The 18,813-nt window shown below is 44.8% G+C and overlaps 1 protein-coding gene across 13 annotated transcripts in view; it reads right to left on the bottom strand.

Annotated features, from left to right (window-relative positions):
* The window catches only part of LDB3 (LIM domain binding 3), a 161,177-nt gene that overhangs the window by 20,571 nt on the left and 121,793 nt on the right, over nt 1-18,813 (bottom strand). For 3 of the 13 annotated variants that reach the window (XM_081190846.1, XM_081190852.1, XM_081190854.1), the window contains 4 exons: nt 17,985-18,191; nt 11,716-11,886; nt 9,218-9,265; nt 6,675-6,814 (listed from right to left, as the gene is read on the bottom strand). In XM_081190846.1, the coding sequence (XP_081046972.1) occupies nt 6,675-6,814; nt 9,218-9,265; nt 11,716-11,886; nt 17,985-18,191 (566 nt within the window). Of the gene's footprint in view, nt 1-6,674; nt 6,815-9,217; nt 9,266-11,715; nt 11,887-15,517; nt 15,582-17,984; nt 18,192-18,813 lie in introns of those variants that run through there. The other 10 variants (XM_081190856.1, XM_081190858.1, XM_081190848.1 and 7 more) reach the window with 7 other exon arrangements.

Raw genomic sequence — 18,813 nt, 5'->3', positions numbered from 1 at the left:
TGTTTTGTATGTGCATTAAAGGCACGGTGTGTACATGTGCCAAGTCTGATTCTTGCTCTGTCAATAACAAGCTTGTTTTAGATAAGCATTCTTGACAGGCACCCAATAAAATCTTGTCTCACGCTCTGTTCTTCCTTCTCGCCCGTATTTTAAAAACAAAAACCCCTTCTGTTTGGTTTCCCCTCCCCATTTCCCCTGCAGCAACTACAAATATCCCTGCTTCGCAAGCAGGCACCCTCCACCTTAGCTCCAGGCTTCATCTTTTTCATGCGGTAAAGGTAAACAGAGTTTAAAGATATCTGAATCAAATCCCCTGCCCGCCTGCCCCCCATCACAATCACCCTAAGCCCCAGGGCCCTGCTATTTCTGTCTCATGGTATTTATTAAGTCAGTAAAAATTAGAGGGCGATATTTCATCTCTAATTGCCAAGTTCAAAAGCCTCCCACCTCCACGCTCTGTAATTAAACAATGTGATTTTCTTGAGTTGGTAGCGTTCCTGGTTTCCCCTCCCTCCCTGCCATCACCTCCAAGAATCAGTGCTCACTCATTTGAACATGAAATCATACCTATATCTCATTGTGTCATTTATGTATACACCACAGTGTGGATCCCCTATCACACTTTCAACGTTGGGGGTGGAGGGAGGAGCAGGATCATGGCAGCAGTCCCTGCTCTCCCGCCAAGTGTGTTCATTTCAGAGGTGTGCACACAAAGGGTTCCCTTTCCACAACCACAAACCCTGAAAAAGAAATTCAGGGTTCTGGATCCTGTGAAAACACCTCTACGTGCATGCAGAGAGTGTGTGTGTGTGTGTGTGTGTGTGTGTGTGTGTGTGTGAAGGTTCTCCCTTGGCCTGTGTACATGCTATGCCTTTAGAGCTCATTTGAAACACATTATTTCCCTCAGATTCTGGGCACTGGAGTTTACTTTTCACAATTACATTTCCTAGCAACACTTAAACAAACTATGGAGCCCAGAATTCTCTGAAGGAAAGAATGTACTTTGAAAGTAGAACGCAGACCCTCCAAGCGTCCCTATTTTCCAGGGACAGTCCTGGATTTACAGAAGCCATCCTGGTTTCTGATTTGATCCTGGAATGTCCTGCTTTTCCTTAGGATGACCCTGTTTTCACTGAAGAGATGTTGGAGGGTATGGAGTTATGTGACCCCCAAGTCAAGGAGATAAGTAACTATACAACTTTTAGAAGACAACCGAAGGCAGCCCTGTAGAGGGAAGGTTTTTTAAAAAAATGTTTAATGTTTTATTATGTTTTTATATATGTTGGAATCCGCCCAGAGTGGCCGGGGCAACCCAGTCAGATGGGCGGGATATAAATAAAAGAAAATATTATTATTATTATTATTATGGAAGAGAACATCCCTATTTTCATCAGAGAAGTGTTGGAGGGTATGAGAATGTGCACACAAATATATTTAAAGTGTTTTTTAAAATGAATGTATTTAAAATGGGGTGAGGGGTGGGACTATCTAAATGGCACTCCTAGTGCGGGAGAGAGAGCCCAACTTTCAGGCCTAGCCTTGACAAACTTTGGTCATCTGAGTAACTATGCGAGGGGGAGAAGAGATGGCCTCATCACGCCTATCCACATCCTAAGAAAAGGGTTGCCACGTGTCCTCTTTTTCCAGGACACGTCCTGGAAGTTTTCATGGGTATGTAAAATGAGAGCTGTGGGTTAAACCACAGAGCCTAGGACTTGCCGATCAGAAGGTCGGCGGTTCAAATCCCCGCGACGGGGTGAGCTCCCATTGTTCGGTCCCTGCTCCTGCCAACCTAGCAGTTCAAAAGCATGTCAAAGTGCAAGTAGATAAATAGGTACCGCTCCTGCGGGAAGGTAAACGGCGTTTCTGTGCGCTGCTCTGGTTCGCCAGAAGCAGCTTAATCATGCTGGCCACATGACCCGGAAGCTGTCTGCGGATAAATGCCGGCTCCCTCGGCCAAGAAAGCGAGATGAGCGCCCCAACTCCAGAGTCGGTCACGACTGGACCTAATGGTCAGGGGTCCCTTTACCTTTACCTTTAAAATGAGAGCCGTCATAGCGATCAACAGTTAAAAGCAGAAGTCGGCAAATGGGTCCTCTTTTTTTTGCTCTTCAAAATATGGCAAACCCAATTATTGCATTTTATGTGGCGTATTTTCAAACTCCAAACTAGCCCCACCCACTCAGGCTGGGCATTAAACCAGAAGTGTTATGAAAGGCTTCCTGGGTCAGCTGGCCTCTTGCCTGCGCTATAAGGTCTTCCTTGCTCATATGTGCTTTTTTGTATTCATTGGTTCACCTCTGACTGCTGCCCCTGGCTCAGTCTTGACAAACCATCACATTGTGGAGCAGACGGCCAGATTCCGTGCAGAAGCTCCTGGTTTCTGGTTAATGTTTTAACTTGGAGAATAGTGTTGCTATTGACTATGACAAATGCCTTTGTTCTCTGAGCATTCCAAGGCCCAGCAGCCTAAACTTGGCTACACAAGGACCTGTAAGGAACACATTCCTGTATGAAGTGCTCTTGCATAGCAAAGTTTCCTTTAGAGTTAGACCCATTCCACTTTAGCTGCATCTATATATCTCTATCTATCTATCTATATCTATCTATCTATCTATCTATCTATATCTATCTATCTATCTATCTATCTATCTATCTATCTATCTATCTATCTATCTATCTATCTATCTATCATCTATCTATCTATCTATCATCTATCTATCTATCTATCTATCTATCTATCTATCTATCATCTATCTATCATCTATCTATTTATCATCTATCTATCATCTATCTTTGAAGAAGGCTCTCCTACATTCTAATTATACAGTGCAACCCCTCAGCAAGTTTAGTCAGAAGTAAGCCAACTGTGTTCAGTAGGACTTACTCACAGGTAAGTGGATTTTTTGGCTTAAATATTTTTCTTCTCTTTTATCTACTCCCAGGTAAATTTGCTGAGAACTGCAAAACAGGATGGGTGGTTTTTCTTTTCTTTTTTTACATATCTAATTTACTTTCAAATTCTCTCACTTCAAAGCATTTCAGACATGGGGGTACCTGGATGGTACTGTCCTCTCGCACGTAACGGCAGCATCTCAGGCTGCCCCCATGCAGAAAAGTCAGTTTGGTTTATACATGTGACAGGATGGCTGGAACGAATTATATTAGGGCTGCAGGTGAGGGAATGCCATTTTTAATGCTCCCCCATGTAAGGAAAAATACCCGGTAAATAAAAAGCTAGCAAGTAAGGAAGCAAGCAAGCAAGCGAGAAAGGTTGTAGCCCAACGTGATCCTGACTGTCCTAGCTTCCTGCTTTCAGTGAGGTTTTAAAAATAAATAGGTAAGAGAACACTTTAAAATATGATCCCCACCTAGGGCCTTAAGTGAGGTTCATCTATCCTATTATTATTATTATTATTATTTCAGTTTCTAGCGCACCCTCTTTTGATTCACAACCCTAAGGCAGGTTAAAGCACGGCATATTAACAACAATAAAAACACAGTAAGTTAAATGTAACTGCTAAAACACTAACTAAAATTCCAACTCTCTTGTTACAGGCCCTCCAACTGTCCCATTTTTACGGGTACATCCTGGAATTACAGAAGCCACCCTCGCTTCTGATTCAATCCCAGAGTGTTCTACCATTTCAGCCAAGGGGGACCAAAAGAGTGCAGAACCGAAAGACGTGTGCTTTGGCTCCACACCTTGCCGCTTGCACACGCACAAGGAAGGCCGCTGCTTCCTGAAATACAGCGCCACTTCCAGAAGTACGCCGCTGTGGCCCTCCTCATGTGTTGGTGGCCACAGTGGCGGGTGTGCGGCAGTGTGGGGTGCTGTGCAGTAGTGGGGCATGCACACACTTGAGTTGGCAAGGCAGTGGGTGGGTAAGCTTTGGCAGTGGATTTTGGGGGGTGCAAGGATGCAAGCAGTGCAGTGGCAAAGGGCTAGTCGGGGTGTGTGTCCCAATTTCTTCTTCAGAAATTTTGGAGTGTATGCTATTAACAAGACAGACAATAAGGGGGAGGGGGATCACAAGCTCATTTCAAAATGACTCCAGAGTTATTTTTGTTTTAAGTATCAATTTCGGCCTGGCCAGAAATACGCACAGCTACCCACGGAACGAGACCGCCTGCACATCTGCAACCGGAGCCCGTTCAGACAAGTGCAAAGGCTTATGGGATCCTCCCTTCCTTTTCCTGGCAGCTTCTCACACTGTATTGCAAGCAGCTTCTCAAATTCTTCCAAGAAGCTGCTTGCAGTACAGTGGAATTGCTTGTCTTTCCTGACAGCGACCCACCTCCAGGGAAAGGGCTGAAAGGGACTGTCACCTCTTTCTGACAGCATGTCAGGCCCACTCCTGACATCTGAATCTGCTCCAGTCCTGCTGCCTGGGAGTTGAAACAGCAGTCAGTCTGTAAATTGCTCAGCGTTCTGACAAAACTAGAAAAAGAACTAGGGCATCCTGCCACCTTGTGACTAGATTCGGAAACGGCAACCTGCAATCCTACGACAGATTTCTGAAAAAGCGATTAGGTTCCCCAAAGCATGCTGAGGGTGTCTAGTTTTATTTTAAAGTAAACCAAAGGACATCAAACGATTGCTAAGCTATGTAAGAATTCTTACTGGCAATTCGATACCACCAAGGAGCCACAGCAATCATTTGAAGTGAAGCATAAGAGCATTTATATTTCAAGGCAGATTTTCAGCTGTTGCCTGTAAAGCTGCTATTTTTATGTTATTTTCACGTCCCCCCTCTTCCTTTCAAGGAGCTCAAGGTGGCCTTCACAGTTCTCCCCTTCCCCATTTTATCCTCACCATGACCATGTGAGGTAGGTTATACTACTATAGGGTTACCAGACGTCCCCGGTTCCCGGATCCAGTCCCTGGATTTGCAAATCTGTCCCCGGACAAATTCCGTCCTCGGAATGTCCCCAGATTTGCAAATCTGTCCCTGTGAAACATGGCAGTGGCAGCCTCAGCAGCCCGGAGCCAGCCTGGTAGCGCAGTTGGCTCTGGCTGGCTTCAGGAGCTGCTCGCTGCCGTGGCACCCGCCATTTCCCCTGCACTACGGCAGCAAGCAGCTCCTGAAGCCAGCCAGAGCCAACTGCGCTACCAGGCTGGCTCCGGGCTGCTGAGGCTGCCACTGCCACGTTTCCCAGGGACATTCCGGGGACGGAATTTGTCCGGGGACAGATTTGCACTACCAGGCTGGCCTCTCCTGGGCAATGGTCGCCCGCCCGTGACTCTCCTGATCTGTCAAAACAAAGGGGGAAGGGGATCGGGGAGGGCTCAGGAGTTACGGGCAGGCGGCGCACTGTTGCCCAGTTTTTAATAAAACTCTGCGCATTTATGTTTCACAGGGTGCGAAAGAAGGGCTTTGCATCTTTATACAATATGCATGTGTGCTTGGGCCCAGGGTCTTTTGCCTTACCATCCAACACTACTGACTCCCTGTTGCTACTCAGCTTAAAAAAAAAAAAAAAGTGTCCCCGGATTCATTGAAAAAAATCTGGTAACCATATACTACTAGAACGTGACTGGCCCATGTTTGCACAGTTTGCATTGTGGTGGAGGGGGAGTTGAACCCGGGTCTCCCCACAGTCCAACACTCTCATCACTGGCTGTCTCTATTAGTGGAACGGATGTCCTGTAGGCACAAAAATGGAAGGGGGGAGTGAAGGACTAGGCAGCCTTTCTCAACCTTGGGTCCCCAGATGTTCTTGAACTACAACTCCCATCATCCCTGACCACTGGTCATGCTGGCTAGGAATGATGGGAGTTGTAGTCCAACAACATCTGGGGACCCAAGGTTGAGAAAGGCTGGACTAGAGGGATATGGGCAAGACACCCAGGATGTGAAGAACCTCCACCCAACCCTGTCAACAGGGCAAGGCAAGGCAAGAGCAACATTCCCTGGCAGTTCTTTCTGAGCTCCTGATAATCAAATAATAATAATAATAATAATAATAATAATAATAATAATAATAATAATAATAATGTATTACATTTGTATACCACCCTTCATCCAAAAAGAGTTCTGGCACCTCTTTTTCTAGAAAAATAGCACTGAAAATGGGAATGCAAAATACTTAATAAAAAAAACAAAACAATTTCACCTGTCTGCTTCCAAAGGAGAGCCAAAAACAAGGCCCATTCCATTGGCTTGGCTCAGACCAATTGCCATTTGGCTCCTCCTTCCCAGAACTGTCTGCCTCAGTAAACTTGGTCATTTCCCCAGTTTTGAAACATGTTGTATGAATTTGTACTGAATGTTCTTATTTTCCTCATTCCTCCCCCGCCCCCACTTTTATACCATGCTTATTTGCCATTATTTTAAACTGTAAATGACCTTGGCTGCATCGGTAGAAAGGCAGCAGATAGACATAGTAAACAAAAATGACAGAAAATGTGAGTTGTGGACCAGTCAAGTACCTGACTCACTATGTCTATAATGGCTTCTAAGCAAGCTCTCTACGAGTGTTTCTCAAATTTGGGTCTCTAGTTGGTTTTAGACTACAATTCCCATCATCCCTGACCACTGGTCCTGTTAGCTAGGAATGATGGGAGTTGTAGTCCAAAAACAGCTGGAGACCCAAGTTTGGGAAACACTGCTCTGTAGTATCTGATGTAGCAAAAGGCAGCCCCTTGTGTTAGCAGTCCGAAGTCTCCTTACCTGGCTGATAGACCGAAGGCCTGATGCTGGCAGTGGTGACAACTCTGGGCTTTGAGGCAGGAGCCGGGGCTTCGCTGTAGCCTGGGTAAGGAGCAGGGCTGTGGGAAGCTGGAGCTGATGTGTAAGATTGGCCTGGGCCTCTAAAACCAAAGCAAAGCTGTGAGCAATTCATACATATATACCACAGGATTAAGACCGATGAAGCATCTGTTGAATGGTGGCTTCCATAGAACGTTGTGAGAGCCTACCAGAAAGTTCCGGAGGCAAGGATGGAGAGATTGTTACCTTAAAACTCAGTACAGCCAGCATGTACTTCTAATGCTGGTGTTTTAAAAGACTGGGTTGAAAACATATTTAATAAAGGAGAGGCATTAGGTTGCTCTTAGCACATCTGCAAAACATTACATCGGAGAACTCTTAGGGCCGCTAAATATGGCTAGCCCCATAGAAAAAGGTGAGATTTCAATAGGGAAAATGGTCCATTGCTTCAGATTCCAGGGAAGATGGGTAAAGGTGGGGTGCATTTCATAGAATCATGGAAGGGACCCAAACGGTCATCTAGTCCAACCCCTGCAATGCAGGAATCTTTTGCCCAGTATGGGGCTCAAACCCACAGCCCTGACATTGAGAGTCTCATGCTCTGCAGACTGAGCTTGCCTTGTGACTGTTCTTGCCAGTTCACTGACTTGGGAATGCCACGTATGGTGCACATGGGAGACGGTGATTTAAAGTAGTTACGAGAGAGTTTCTTAAAGTGGAGTGGGGGGGGAGCCATTTCAACTGAACTCATTTCAGTGGGAACAGTGAAGCCACAAAGGAAGATCTAGATAGCCATCTCCTTCCTGGTGTCGAATTGTTGTTGTTGTTGTTGTTGTTGTTGTTGTTGTTGTTGTTGTTGTTGTTGTTAGTACCCTACCCATCTGGCTGGGTTTCCCCAGCTGCTCTGGGAGGCTCCCAACAGAATATTAAAAGCATGATAAAGTATCAATCATTCAAAACTTCCCTAAACAGGGCTGCCTTCAGATGTCTTTTAAATGTCAGATAGTTGTTTATTTCCTTGGCATCTGATGGGAGGGCATTCCACAGGGCAGGTGCCACTACTGAGAAGGCCCTCTGCCTGGTTCCCTGTATAACTTCACTTCTCGCAGTGAGGGAACCGCCAGAAGACCCTCGGTGCTGGACCTCAGTGTGCAGACTGAATGATGGGGGTGGAGATGCTCCATCGGGTATAGCGGACAGAGGCCGTTTAGGCTGCACCCCACTCCAGTAGTTTGGTCAGGGAATGTCAGGCTACATCTTGCTGCAGTTGCACTTTGCTCAGATTGAAGACATTGGCAGGCTCCCTTTCAGAGTGGAAGTAAAGGATGTTTCTGACCAAGAGACCTTGAGGCTATCCTCTCTTTTTGCACCGGGGATGGGGGTGGGGTGGCAACTGGATCAGAAGCAGTACCTGGCAGACTTCAGATCAACAACTAACAAGGTATTGCACTTAGTATAAAATAAAGGTGGGCAGCTTCTGTAGTCACTGCCAGGGCCATTTAGTTGTCCAGACAGGGGTCAAAAGGGCAGTTTGTTACACAACCAAACCTCTACACAGGTAAACAGGCTCATTTTTTTTAAAAACCACCCTTAGAGCCATCTAGCTGTAAGGGTGTCATATATTGCTTATAGTGTAATTTTAAATTATTATTTTTTAGTGTAATAAATTAGGTCACAGTGTACAGTCGTACCTTGGAAGTCAAACAGCTTAGTTCCCAAACGTTTTGGCTCCCGAATGTCGCAAACCCGGAAGTGACTGTTCCAGTTTGCAAACTACTTTTCAAAGCCAAATGTCTGACCGGGCTTCCATGGCTTCCTGCAGCCAATCAGAAGCCACATTTGGTTTTCAAACGTTTTGGAAGTCAAACGGTCTTCCGGAATGGATTCCGTTTGACTTCCAAGGTACGATTGCACTGTTTATATAGGAAATTTCCTCAAGAAAATTAAAAAGGGAGAAAAACGGTGTTATACAAAGACAAAAACTCCCAGCATCACAATTCATATAATAAAAAAGATAACATCCAGCAATACAGCCAAAATAGGAATGCGGATTAGAATTTGCAGTGACGCAGAGGCTCCTGAAAGAGAGAGAGAGAGAGAGAGAAAGAGAAAGAGAAAGAAAAGCCCACTGTTTCATTAATATAAAAGGTTTTATAGCAAAGTTAGGTCAGCTGTAGGAAGGTATCAGTTGGCATTTCTGCTGGAGAAAGTTAAAACGTTGATGAGGGACTGTGGTGTTTTTTTGAAGAGAACAGTTTAGATACTGGTGACAGTTTCAAAGAACAGCTCAGCAACACTGAAAGCAACTGTGATTGCATCTGCGGCAGATTGCAGCAGGTTTAGACAGCATGTACAGTTGGAAACTATTAGTTGTCAGAGAAAAGGAAAACCACTGCTGAGAATGAGAAAATTATTTAGATTAATGCTTTGCTAACCATCAACTGGTAAACGGAAAGCAGTGCACTAATTGATTAGCATCTGCACAAAGGCGGCGCACTTTATACCTCTTTTTGGACTGGCAGGTGATGGAAGTAGAAGACTGGTGACTGACGCTAAATAAAAAAAAGACAAAAGTTGGTGTGTGTTTTTTTAATGCAATGGAAAACAGGTTCGAAATTTGGAATAATCTGAGAGAACTGGGCAAGTCTGACTGTGCATGGTTTCCAGGTTAAAAAAAAAAAGCGCAAGGTTTGTTAAGGATGTCGATATTGTAAAAAAAGATTAAAGTTTCTTAAATTCATGATTCCCTTTCCACAGGAGTATGTTTAACTGATGCTGAGTCAAAACCTATTTAGTACACTCAATCTCAGGAAGTCCATTAAAGCCTTGCATTTAAAGCCATTTGATTATTAGCCCACATGGGTGTTCTCATTTTTCTGTTTCAGGACTGTTAAGCAGTGCTCCCCCCCCCAAAAAAAATGTTTAGGGGCACTCTCATTTTGACTAAAGAAAATCACCATTTTATAGTTCAAATTGGGAAAAATAAATAAAGTAAATGGACAAAAGTACAAAGATTCACAAAATGTTTAGGGGCATGCGTACCCCAGCGTACCCCCAGAAAAAGCACTGCTGTTTAGTATCATCTTTTAGTAAATGTCAGAAGACAAAAGTATTGCTTTGTTACTATGACTGAACGCCTGACATTACAAGGGAAAAAGAGAACATGTGGGGTCAAGATTAGAATGATTATGAATGATTCAACTAGAGAAAGGCCCTAGCTGCTACAGCGCTATTATTTGGCTCTCTGAAACACTCGAATGCAGTGTTTCCCAAACTTGGGTCGCTAGTTGTTTTTGGACTACAACGCCCATCATCCCTAGCTAGCAGGACAAGGGATGATGGGAAGTGTAGTCCAAAACAGCTGGAAATCCAAGTCTATGAATCCAAATCTTATGGCTCAGGACATATCATGGCTGTTCCCTTACTGTGCAACAGGGGAGCAGGATCCAGATGTCAGGTGTGAGATCAACAGGACAGGAGAACTTTATTAGAAAGTAGTTCACACGGCCTTTGGTGCGTGGCGTGAGACAGCTTCTTTTCCATCCAGACTCAAAATGTGCTTGTGGTGAATGTGGGGCGGGCCAAGCAACATGGTCGGGTCTTCTCCTGCACATCCCACCTGGCGAGTACATTGTTTCCCCCTGCTTGTGGCCAGACCCAGCTGAAGTCCTGCTTGATACAGCAGGTGGAAGAGAAGGCCGGAAGGGAAGTTCTGTGTGTGGAATGGTGTTTCACTGACTGGCAGCAGCTCTCCAGGGTTTCAGACAGGGGACATGTCAAACCCCACTTGTGGAAACCCTTCTTCATGCAGACCCTTCTCTCTTAGGTTTGCTGTGAACACTACCTGAGCACTACTCCTTTGCCAGGGCGATAGGGAAAAACATACATATTCACAATCCTCGTAGGCACCAGCTGCTTTTAAATTAACAATTTCTTGCTGGAACTGCCATGCAATATATCCCTCATACCTCACCAATTGCTGTTATTTCAGTTATCCGCCTTGGAAGCAGATAACACTAAAGTTACAAAATATATACTTTTAAAACCCCCAAATCGATTTATTCCACTTATATTCCACTTTTACAAAAATCTCCTGTCCTGGTTACTTAATGGGTCAGTGCCCACTTATTTTCAACAGCTCTGTGTTTTCCCACAGCATCTGTTGAACTTGGGGAGAAAGAGAATTTCAAGCCCCTCTGATTTGTTTTGTTGCTCTGGATCTAAATTACTTTCAAATAATTTTTCCTTGCTCACAGAAATGTCTATTCCAAGCCAACGAGGCCTGTCCTACACATACATATACTGTATTTTTTGCTCTATAAGACACACTTTCCCCCTCCTAAAAAGTAAGGGGAAATGTGTGTGCATCTTATGGAACAAATGCAGGCTGTGCAGCTATCACAGAAGCCAGAACAGTAAGAGGGATTGCTGCGCAGCGATCCCTCTTGCTGTTCTGGCTTCTGTCTTCGCCGTGCGAAGCCTCTTCAGGGCAGGGGAACCTTCATCCCGCTGCCCTGAAGAGGCTTCACGTGGCTATCCCAGAAGCCAGAACAGCAAGAGGGATCACTGCACAGCAATCCCTCTTGCTGTTCTGGCTTCTGGGATTCAGAATATTTCTTTTTCTTGTTTTCCTCCTCCAAAAACTAGGTGCGTCTTATGGTCTGGTGCGTCTTATAGAGCAAAAAATATGGTACTTTAGTTACCTGTTTTGGTTTTACTGATTTTATCTGTGTGTTTTTTGATGATCGTTCTGGGTATATCTTTTTAATCCGTTTTGTGGATTTTAAATGTGTTTCAACCAAGGTTTTAATACGTACTCTGCTCAGAATGCGCTTTGATTTAAGCACTTCATAAATCTTACAGATAATTTGGTAAATAGTTATCTCCCCCCCAGTATCCTCCGTTTTCTTCCTCTCTTCCCCCACTCCTCCCCTCATTCTCTTCCCAACCATGTTACACACATCTAAGCCAACAGGTGAAGCAAACAGGCACAAAGTATTACCTTTGGCAAGAAGACGAGATGGAGTCGTGCACCATGGAAGTGGCCGCGGCTGACGGCAGGGTCATCTGATGAGCGGCACTGTGAGCGGCAGCAGAGGGCTGATTGGCTGAAGCAGGCGGCACAGCAGAAGGGGTGCAGCTGGTAGACACTGGCGCATGCTCAACAGGGGTACTGATCAAAGTTAAATGGGATAAAACAAGGTTGCGTCTTTAAAAGCTGCAAGCCATTTTTTTCTTTTAACAAAGCCAAGACCTGTTTTGCTCGGGCCCGAAAGGTACATACATACATACAAAGAGGTGAGCAAAATTACTGTCAGGTAATTTTGAAGCACGACTTAACACAGTGTTAAGCTTTGGCCACAGTTAGAGCTGAGGTGAAATGATTTGGCGTTCTCGTTGGACTGGGTCCCACAGCCGAATTTCAGCATGGGGGCAAAATAAGGTTAGTGTGAACTGGGCGGTGCACATGGGACGGATCAGCAGCCACCTTTGCTGGGAAAAACGCAGAGACGATATCAGGGACAGGATCACCAAAAGGGTTTTCTGGGGCCAACACCAATTCTGCATCCTTGCAGGCCTGGCTACACAAGATCTAGGGAGCAGGGGCACCGACTTGCTGCCCCCCCCACATTAAGGGGGCCAGGCATCACGTGACCTGTCCCACCCCCACCCAGCAGGCCAGCCCATCGGTGGCAAGGAGCACAGAGGGTGAAAATTGCCCTCGGCGCCCCCCCCACCTGGTTAGCCAGCACTTGCCCATTGGAGGTGGGGGGTGGCAGCCCCCTCAATATTGGGGGGGGGCTCAGCCCCCTGTCCAAAAATATCGAGGGGGCTGAAGCCCCTTTTGCCCCCTATAGTTGGCGCCCCTGTTTGGGAGGAAACACGGAGTGCAAAACTTTAGCAAGCTGTTGAAAGCAGCTAACATGTGCAAAGGGGGGCGGGGACTTCTATATGCACAGATAGGTTAGAGCTGGAGCAAATTCAAAAACTCTTCCTTCCCTCACCTCTGCTTCTAACTCTGATACAACCACAGTCAGATACATGCGTTGCCAGGTGGATATAGGCCCCACACAACAAGCGCATCTCCCTAAATACCCTTTCCCCCACTTGAGCTGTCACCGAATTGGTTACTGCTTCATACGTGTATCAACCAGTTTGTTATGTACTGAGTTGAATAGGATCCAAAATGCAGCAGTCTGATTGGTCCTAGAACAATGTAGCAGTATGATTGGCCTGCAGGAGCCACCCAATCCAGCTCCAGGTGAAAGTGAATCCACAACCTGATTGGCCTACAGGAGAATCCCGGAATTAGCCAATCATGTGCAGCCCATTGTGTAAATAATGTATATAAAGCACATACTTTGGGGAAACTTTCATTCCTCCTCATCACTATGAGCTGAATAAAGAGCATGAAATCCACTCTCGACTCCGAATATATTTCACAGTTCACAAGAACCTTTCTTAAGTCTACATAAAAAAATTCCTTCCAGTAGCACCTTAAAGACCAACTAAGTTAGTTCTTGGTATGAGCTTTCGTGTGCATGCACACTTCTTCAGGTATCTGAAGAAGTGTGCATGCACACGAAAGCTCATACCAAGAACTAACTTAGTTGGTCTTTAAGGTGCTACTGGAAGGAATTTTTTTATTTTGACTATGGCAGACCAACACGGCTACCTATCTACTACTAAGTCTACATAGTTATGAATGTGCAAATATAATTACATGGAGAATTGTGTGAATGAGCACTGTGATGTAAAGCGGAAGCCCACTTGCCCTCAACAGAACTTTACAACCTATGCAGACTCCCTCCACTAGCAAAAACTCTTCAAGAGGCAGAGTTCGCACATGGTGGTCTCCCTTTGTGGAACTGCACTCATTGCTTACGTGACCCTGTAATGGCACTATGAAGGGTTCTATCTCAGCCATCTCCTGACATGCTCATTTTCTATATGCAGGGAGTTTTATTGTTGCACGGGGGTGGGGGAGCATTCAAATGTGATTCCCCACCTGCAGTCCAAATGGTGTAGCCTAGCAAGAACTTCAGCATGTGATTTTCCTGATTCAATTCGTACAGTCTGGTTGCATAGTGCTGTGGTGCACATCAAACTCCAACATCAACGATCTGGTGCCCTTGTGTTGGCATTGGGACCTGGCCTTGTTCAGCTCATGACCAGCAAAAACACTCCTGTGCCAGGATCTGACTGCTTCCCCACAATCTAGATTACAGGAGTGCCATTAATAAGCAGGATTTACGACAACAGATCCACAGATTTCCTTTCGCAGTGTTCTAATGATTGTTTAAGCCCTGAGAGAACCTGAGGAGATATGAGCAGGTTCTCCTGAACTTTGACAGAAACATGGTTTTCTGAAGGTACAAAAATTCAATTAGTGGTCCCTTGACTTGCTCATCCTGCCTGTTTGCTAGCTCTACAACCTCGCCAATGGCCAGGTTTCCTTGTCTGCCATTACTGATCTTCCCATTGAAAGCTATCCTGATGGATCTTATGCCACCTTTTCTGGTTTGAATCACTAGTGTGTATTTTTGCCTGTTCACAGATATTTCAGGATTTGTCTCCCCTCTAAGTTGTTCTGCCCACCAAAACCCCACTATTCTAAAGCGCCACACATTATATTCTACTTCAGAGATGTTATGGGTGCCCCCCTAAATAACAGGAGTTGCTGTTCCATCTTACTGGTTTGCATGGAAAATACAAAAGTAGATATGCCAAACAATTGGGTGGAAGAATATCACGGGCATCAGTTGTGTGTAAACACATCGCCCAGGGATGGGGAACCTGTGACCCTCCAGATGTTATAGGACCACAAATCCCAGCTTCCTTGATCAGCATTAGATGATAGTAAACTTATGCAAACCAAGTCATAGTTAAATGATCATGAGGGCAAACTATTACGATAAACTAAGGTGGTTTAGAGCAGTTGATTGCACTTAACCAAAATGATTAGTCTTGAAGGGCTATTGGGGGGTGGAATAAACAATAAAATGAGGAGTTGGAAGAAAAAGGAGGGGGAACAGAGATAGGAGGAGGAAGAGAAGAAGGGAGGAAAATTGGGTTTTTGTTTTGTTTTAAGAGACTTGAAGAGTTTTAAAGGTGTTGAGATATCATTCCTAGAGATTGCAACACTCTCTGAATGAAGGATAAACTGACTGTGCATATACATTGACTTCATTTCTATATATTCCAGTTAGCTGTATCAAATGATTACTTTATCTATTAATTGCAGGAGTGTGTTCCAGCGAAGGTGAACCAAAAAAGCTGCAGGGGGAAAAATCAAGTAAGTTATTTACCAACTCTCCTTTCCCTGTTTCACACAAAGGACAATCCCTGTTTCTTACCCAGTATTTCTATGTCAATGTACACCATGCCATTCTTAACAAAAGTTGTAGAGATGCAGGGCACGGATGTTTCGTAGATTCTGTCTGGATTCTAAGTGCCCACACATGGAAGGAATTCTGTCCACAGCCCAGGACAGAATTCAAACTCTATACCTTGTTGAGCTTGGAAAAACGCTATCAGGATCATCAGTAAGTTATTAACATACATATATAAAACAGTGTGAAAATGCTATTTTGACAGCCCTTCATGTGGTTTTAGAATGATTACTGATGTACCAGAATTCATATGAGCCATTAGATATTATACAGAACACTGTGCAAAAAATTAATATCTTATACCTCACAACAGACCCAAACGTTTGTACTGGCCTTCAAAAGCAGCCCACTATCATATTATGTGACAGTTGCACAACAAAACCATTGGATGTTTTCATGTTAGCTTCTACCTGTAGATTGGCTGATTCATACATGCACATCAATTGTAGTGATAACGGCAACATGAATGGATGACCTAGGTGTGTGAATGAACCACCTCAGAGCTAAAATGCAGAATGAACATTCAAAACCACAAAACCTTCCTTCCAACACAATAGTCCACAGCAGAGGCAGTGATGCATCTGAACATGAGTAGCCTGAAATGGTGGGGTGTGTGTGGAGTGTTATTGGGCTCAGATCCTGCTTGTGGGTTTCCCAAAGGCAGCTGGTTGGCCACTGTGAGAACAGGATGCTGGACCAATCCAGCAGGCTCTCCTTACTTTTTGTTGGAATCCATCCGCACGGTCAACTGCAAGCCATCAAGTGTTGCGGAAACAAGTAGTGAGACGTAGTATAAAGCACATGCATGTGTGAACCAGCCAAATCCTCTTGATTGTTCTTCCTATTCCACCAGCTTCTATTAAATCCCATATTTAGAAGGGGGAACTTCAGAGGAAATCCAAGTTTCTTAACATACAACACATACCAGGACAGCACCATACAGGTGAAAATACAGACACACACACAACTTGTCGGCAGGCTTGATGCCTTCTCATACAGAACTGCACAGTCCAGCACACGTTAAGATGATGAATTTTTTTAAAAAACTGTGTTTAAAACACACAAAACCCACGCTGAAGCTTTTAAGCACAAAGTAGGGAACACACTGGTAATATGGAGAATAATGACCAGTCATCATGTGTGGTCTTGCAAAAGAGCACATGATGGACATCTGTGGTTATTCTCTGTTAGGAAATGCACAAATGTATACTTGCACCTAGTTCTCAAGTAAAAATCTAAACCTGGTAAAAGTTGCAAGCTCTGTATTGAATGGGAACTTGGATGGAAATGAACATAGTTTGGAAACTATATGGAAATGTTTTTAATCTTTACAGTTCAGTTCAATGTGTTCTCGGAGGCCCCACTAATTTTAGTAGGATTTACTCCAAAGCACAAGTAGCAAGAAGCTTGAACTAAAACAAATCACAACTTGACTAAATACGGATGGGCAAGCAATTTAGGAAATCATTTAATTCAATAAACTGATATTTCTCCAGGGGTGGCTAACTTGTGGCTCTCTAGCTGTAGTGGGCTCCAACTCCCATTAGCCACAGCCAGGATTAGCCAATGATCAGGATAATGGAAACTGTAGTCCAGCAATATTTGGAGTGCCACATGTTAGCCAACCCTGATGCAGAGATTTTTTTTCTTTACTCGAATTCAGTAATTTCTTGCAAGTGTGGGAATGGTAATACACACCTGGTTCCCAGTCATGGGAACTCTATTCATTTCAGTGGAGAAATCTGATTGTGCATCCCTTTGCACAAATGAAACTGTTATGTACTGAGCTGAATCCTAGAACAATAGGATCCAGAATGCAGCTGTCTGATTCGTCCGCAGGAGCCACCCAATCCAGCTCCAGGTGGAAGTGAATCAGTGACCTGATTAGCCTGCAGGAGCAGCCAATCAGGCTTCTGGAGGCGGTGAATCCGCAACCTGACTGGCCTACAGGAGCAGCCCGGAATTAGCCAATCACACGGGGCCCATTGTGTAAATAATGTATATATAGCTAGACGTTTTGGGAAAAGTTTCATTCATTGCTACTATGAGCTGAATAAAGAGAATGAAATTCACACTCGACTCCGAGTATATTTCAGAAACTGTGCCCTCCGCTAAAGTGAATGGGGGAAATCTCACGCAGGAGCTCCAATTCTGGACCTAATTTCTCTCTGTGGCTAACACAGCCTCGTATTTAAGCACGCACCTTGTAGAAACTGCATGCCAACGAGTGAGTAAGCTAGTGGAGGAGGAGCTGAGAGCTCTGCTCCTCTGAGCAGATTGCAGGAGGAGGGAAGCCCAGGATCAGGAGGAGGGATGCGGCTGCCCACCCCTTCTCTGCCAGCCTACAGCAGGCTAGTAAAACAACTGTAGGCTAGCAACCTCTGTAAGCATATTTACAAAGGCTGGGCCAACACATACTTGTGGAATTGTTTTTTTGAAGCAGAATTAGTTGGGGCAAATTCCCTTTATAAGTGACAGTTGCAGTTATTGTGCAATAATCTGGAGACGTGAAGCTGCTGTAATCATTTATTACAGACAATTATCTAACAGTGAGGTAAGATGTAACATTTAATGTCTCATATTAAATACTGTGTGTGTGTGTGTGTGTGTGTAGACTGTATAGAGCAGCCTTTCTCAACCTGTGGGTCCCCAGATGTTGTTGGACTACAACTCCCCTCATCTCTAGCTAGCAAGGCCAGAGCTCAGGGATGATGGGAGTTGTAGTCCAACAACATCTGGGGACCCGCAGGTTGAGAACTGCTGGTATAGAGAGTCTTTAAATATTGGAACGTTCCATTAGAAGTTAGAAGAGGTTATTACAAAACCCAAAGCAAAGATCCAAACCAGGTCAGTCATGGAGTTGCATGGTGCAGTGTACCTTTGGTTACTGGAGAAAGCAGGAGGGACTGTCTGGCCAGCGCTGTGGCAGCTGGCTTCCTTCTGACTTGTACCAGTCCCAAATCTCACGGACCCTTTGGAGGCCATTGCTCTAGCTCTGTCAGTGTTGGCATCTGTGCTGCAAGACTTAGGGCAATGCCAAACACTTGACGTCGCATACTGTGCATCGTGAGCAGTACCTGCAGCGCTGGGCAACAGAGATTACAAGGGTGCATGTGCATAAGAGAGGTCATTGGGTGGGGAATCACATCATCTCCAACTTAAAGAACAACCAAGACTTTGGCTGGGGAGGGACAGGGTTGGAATCAGGCCAAACAAGGAGCTGGCATTTAAAGGCCATAGATCTACATGGCCACTATGTAAATCTACTGTAGGATGCAATGCTTTGAAACGTTTTTGCATCCTGTTGTAAAGCTCTCATGTAGCAGGGAGGAGATGCACACAGAAGCAGATTGCCGTGTGTGCAGGCAAGGCGGGTGCAGTGTGCATCTCAATGCACAACCATATTGCACTGGTCATCCAGCTCCTGCTGGAATGACAGGATGCAACTTTTGATGTGGACTCACATCCGCATTTGGGGCCACTAGTTTTTATGCAGAACTAGTTGCATGGGAGCATAGCTGCCTCAGGGTCACTATTTCCCATGTGTTAAAGAAGAGCATTCAAGGATACAACCCACCCGGCATAATTCCCATAAAAGTCTTCCGAATTTCAAAGGCTTTTGTGAGAGAGAGCTCAACGAGTTGCTCCTTAAAATAGAATAATAATAATGCCAAGATATAATATTAGGTGCCCAAATAAAACTCCTG

Source organism: Podarcis bocagei, assembly GCF_964188305.1.
Source record: "Podarcis bocagei genome assembly, chromosome: 4".
NCBI classification, from domain to species: Eukaryota; Metazoa; Chordata; class Lepidosauria; order Squamata; family Lacertidae; genus Podarcis; species Podarcis bocagei.
Note: the sequence above shows the minus strand (reverse complement) of the source record. Positions and strands in the feature narration are given on the sequence as shown.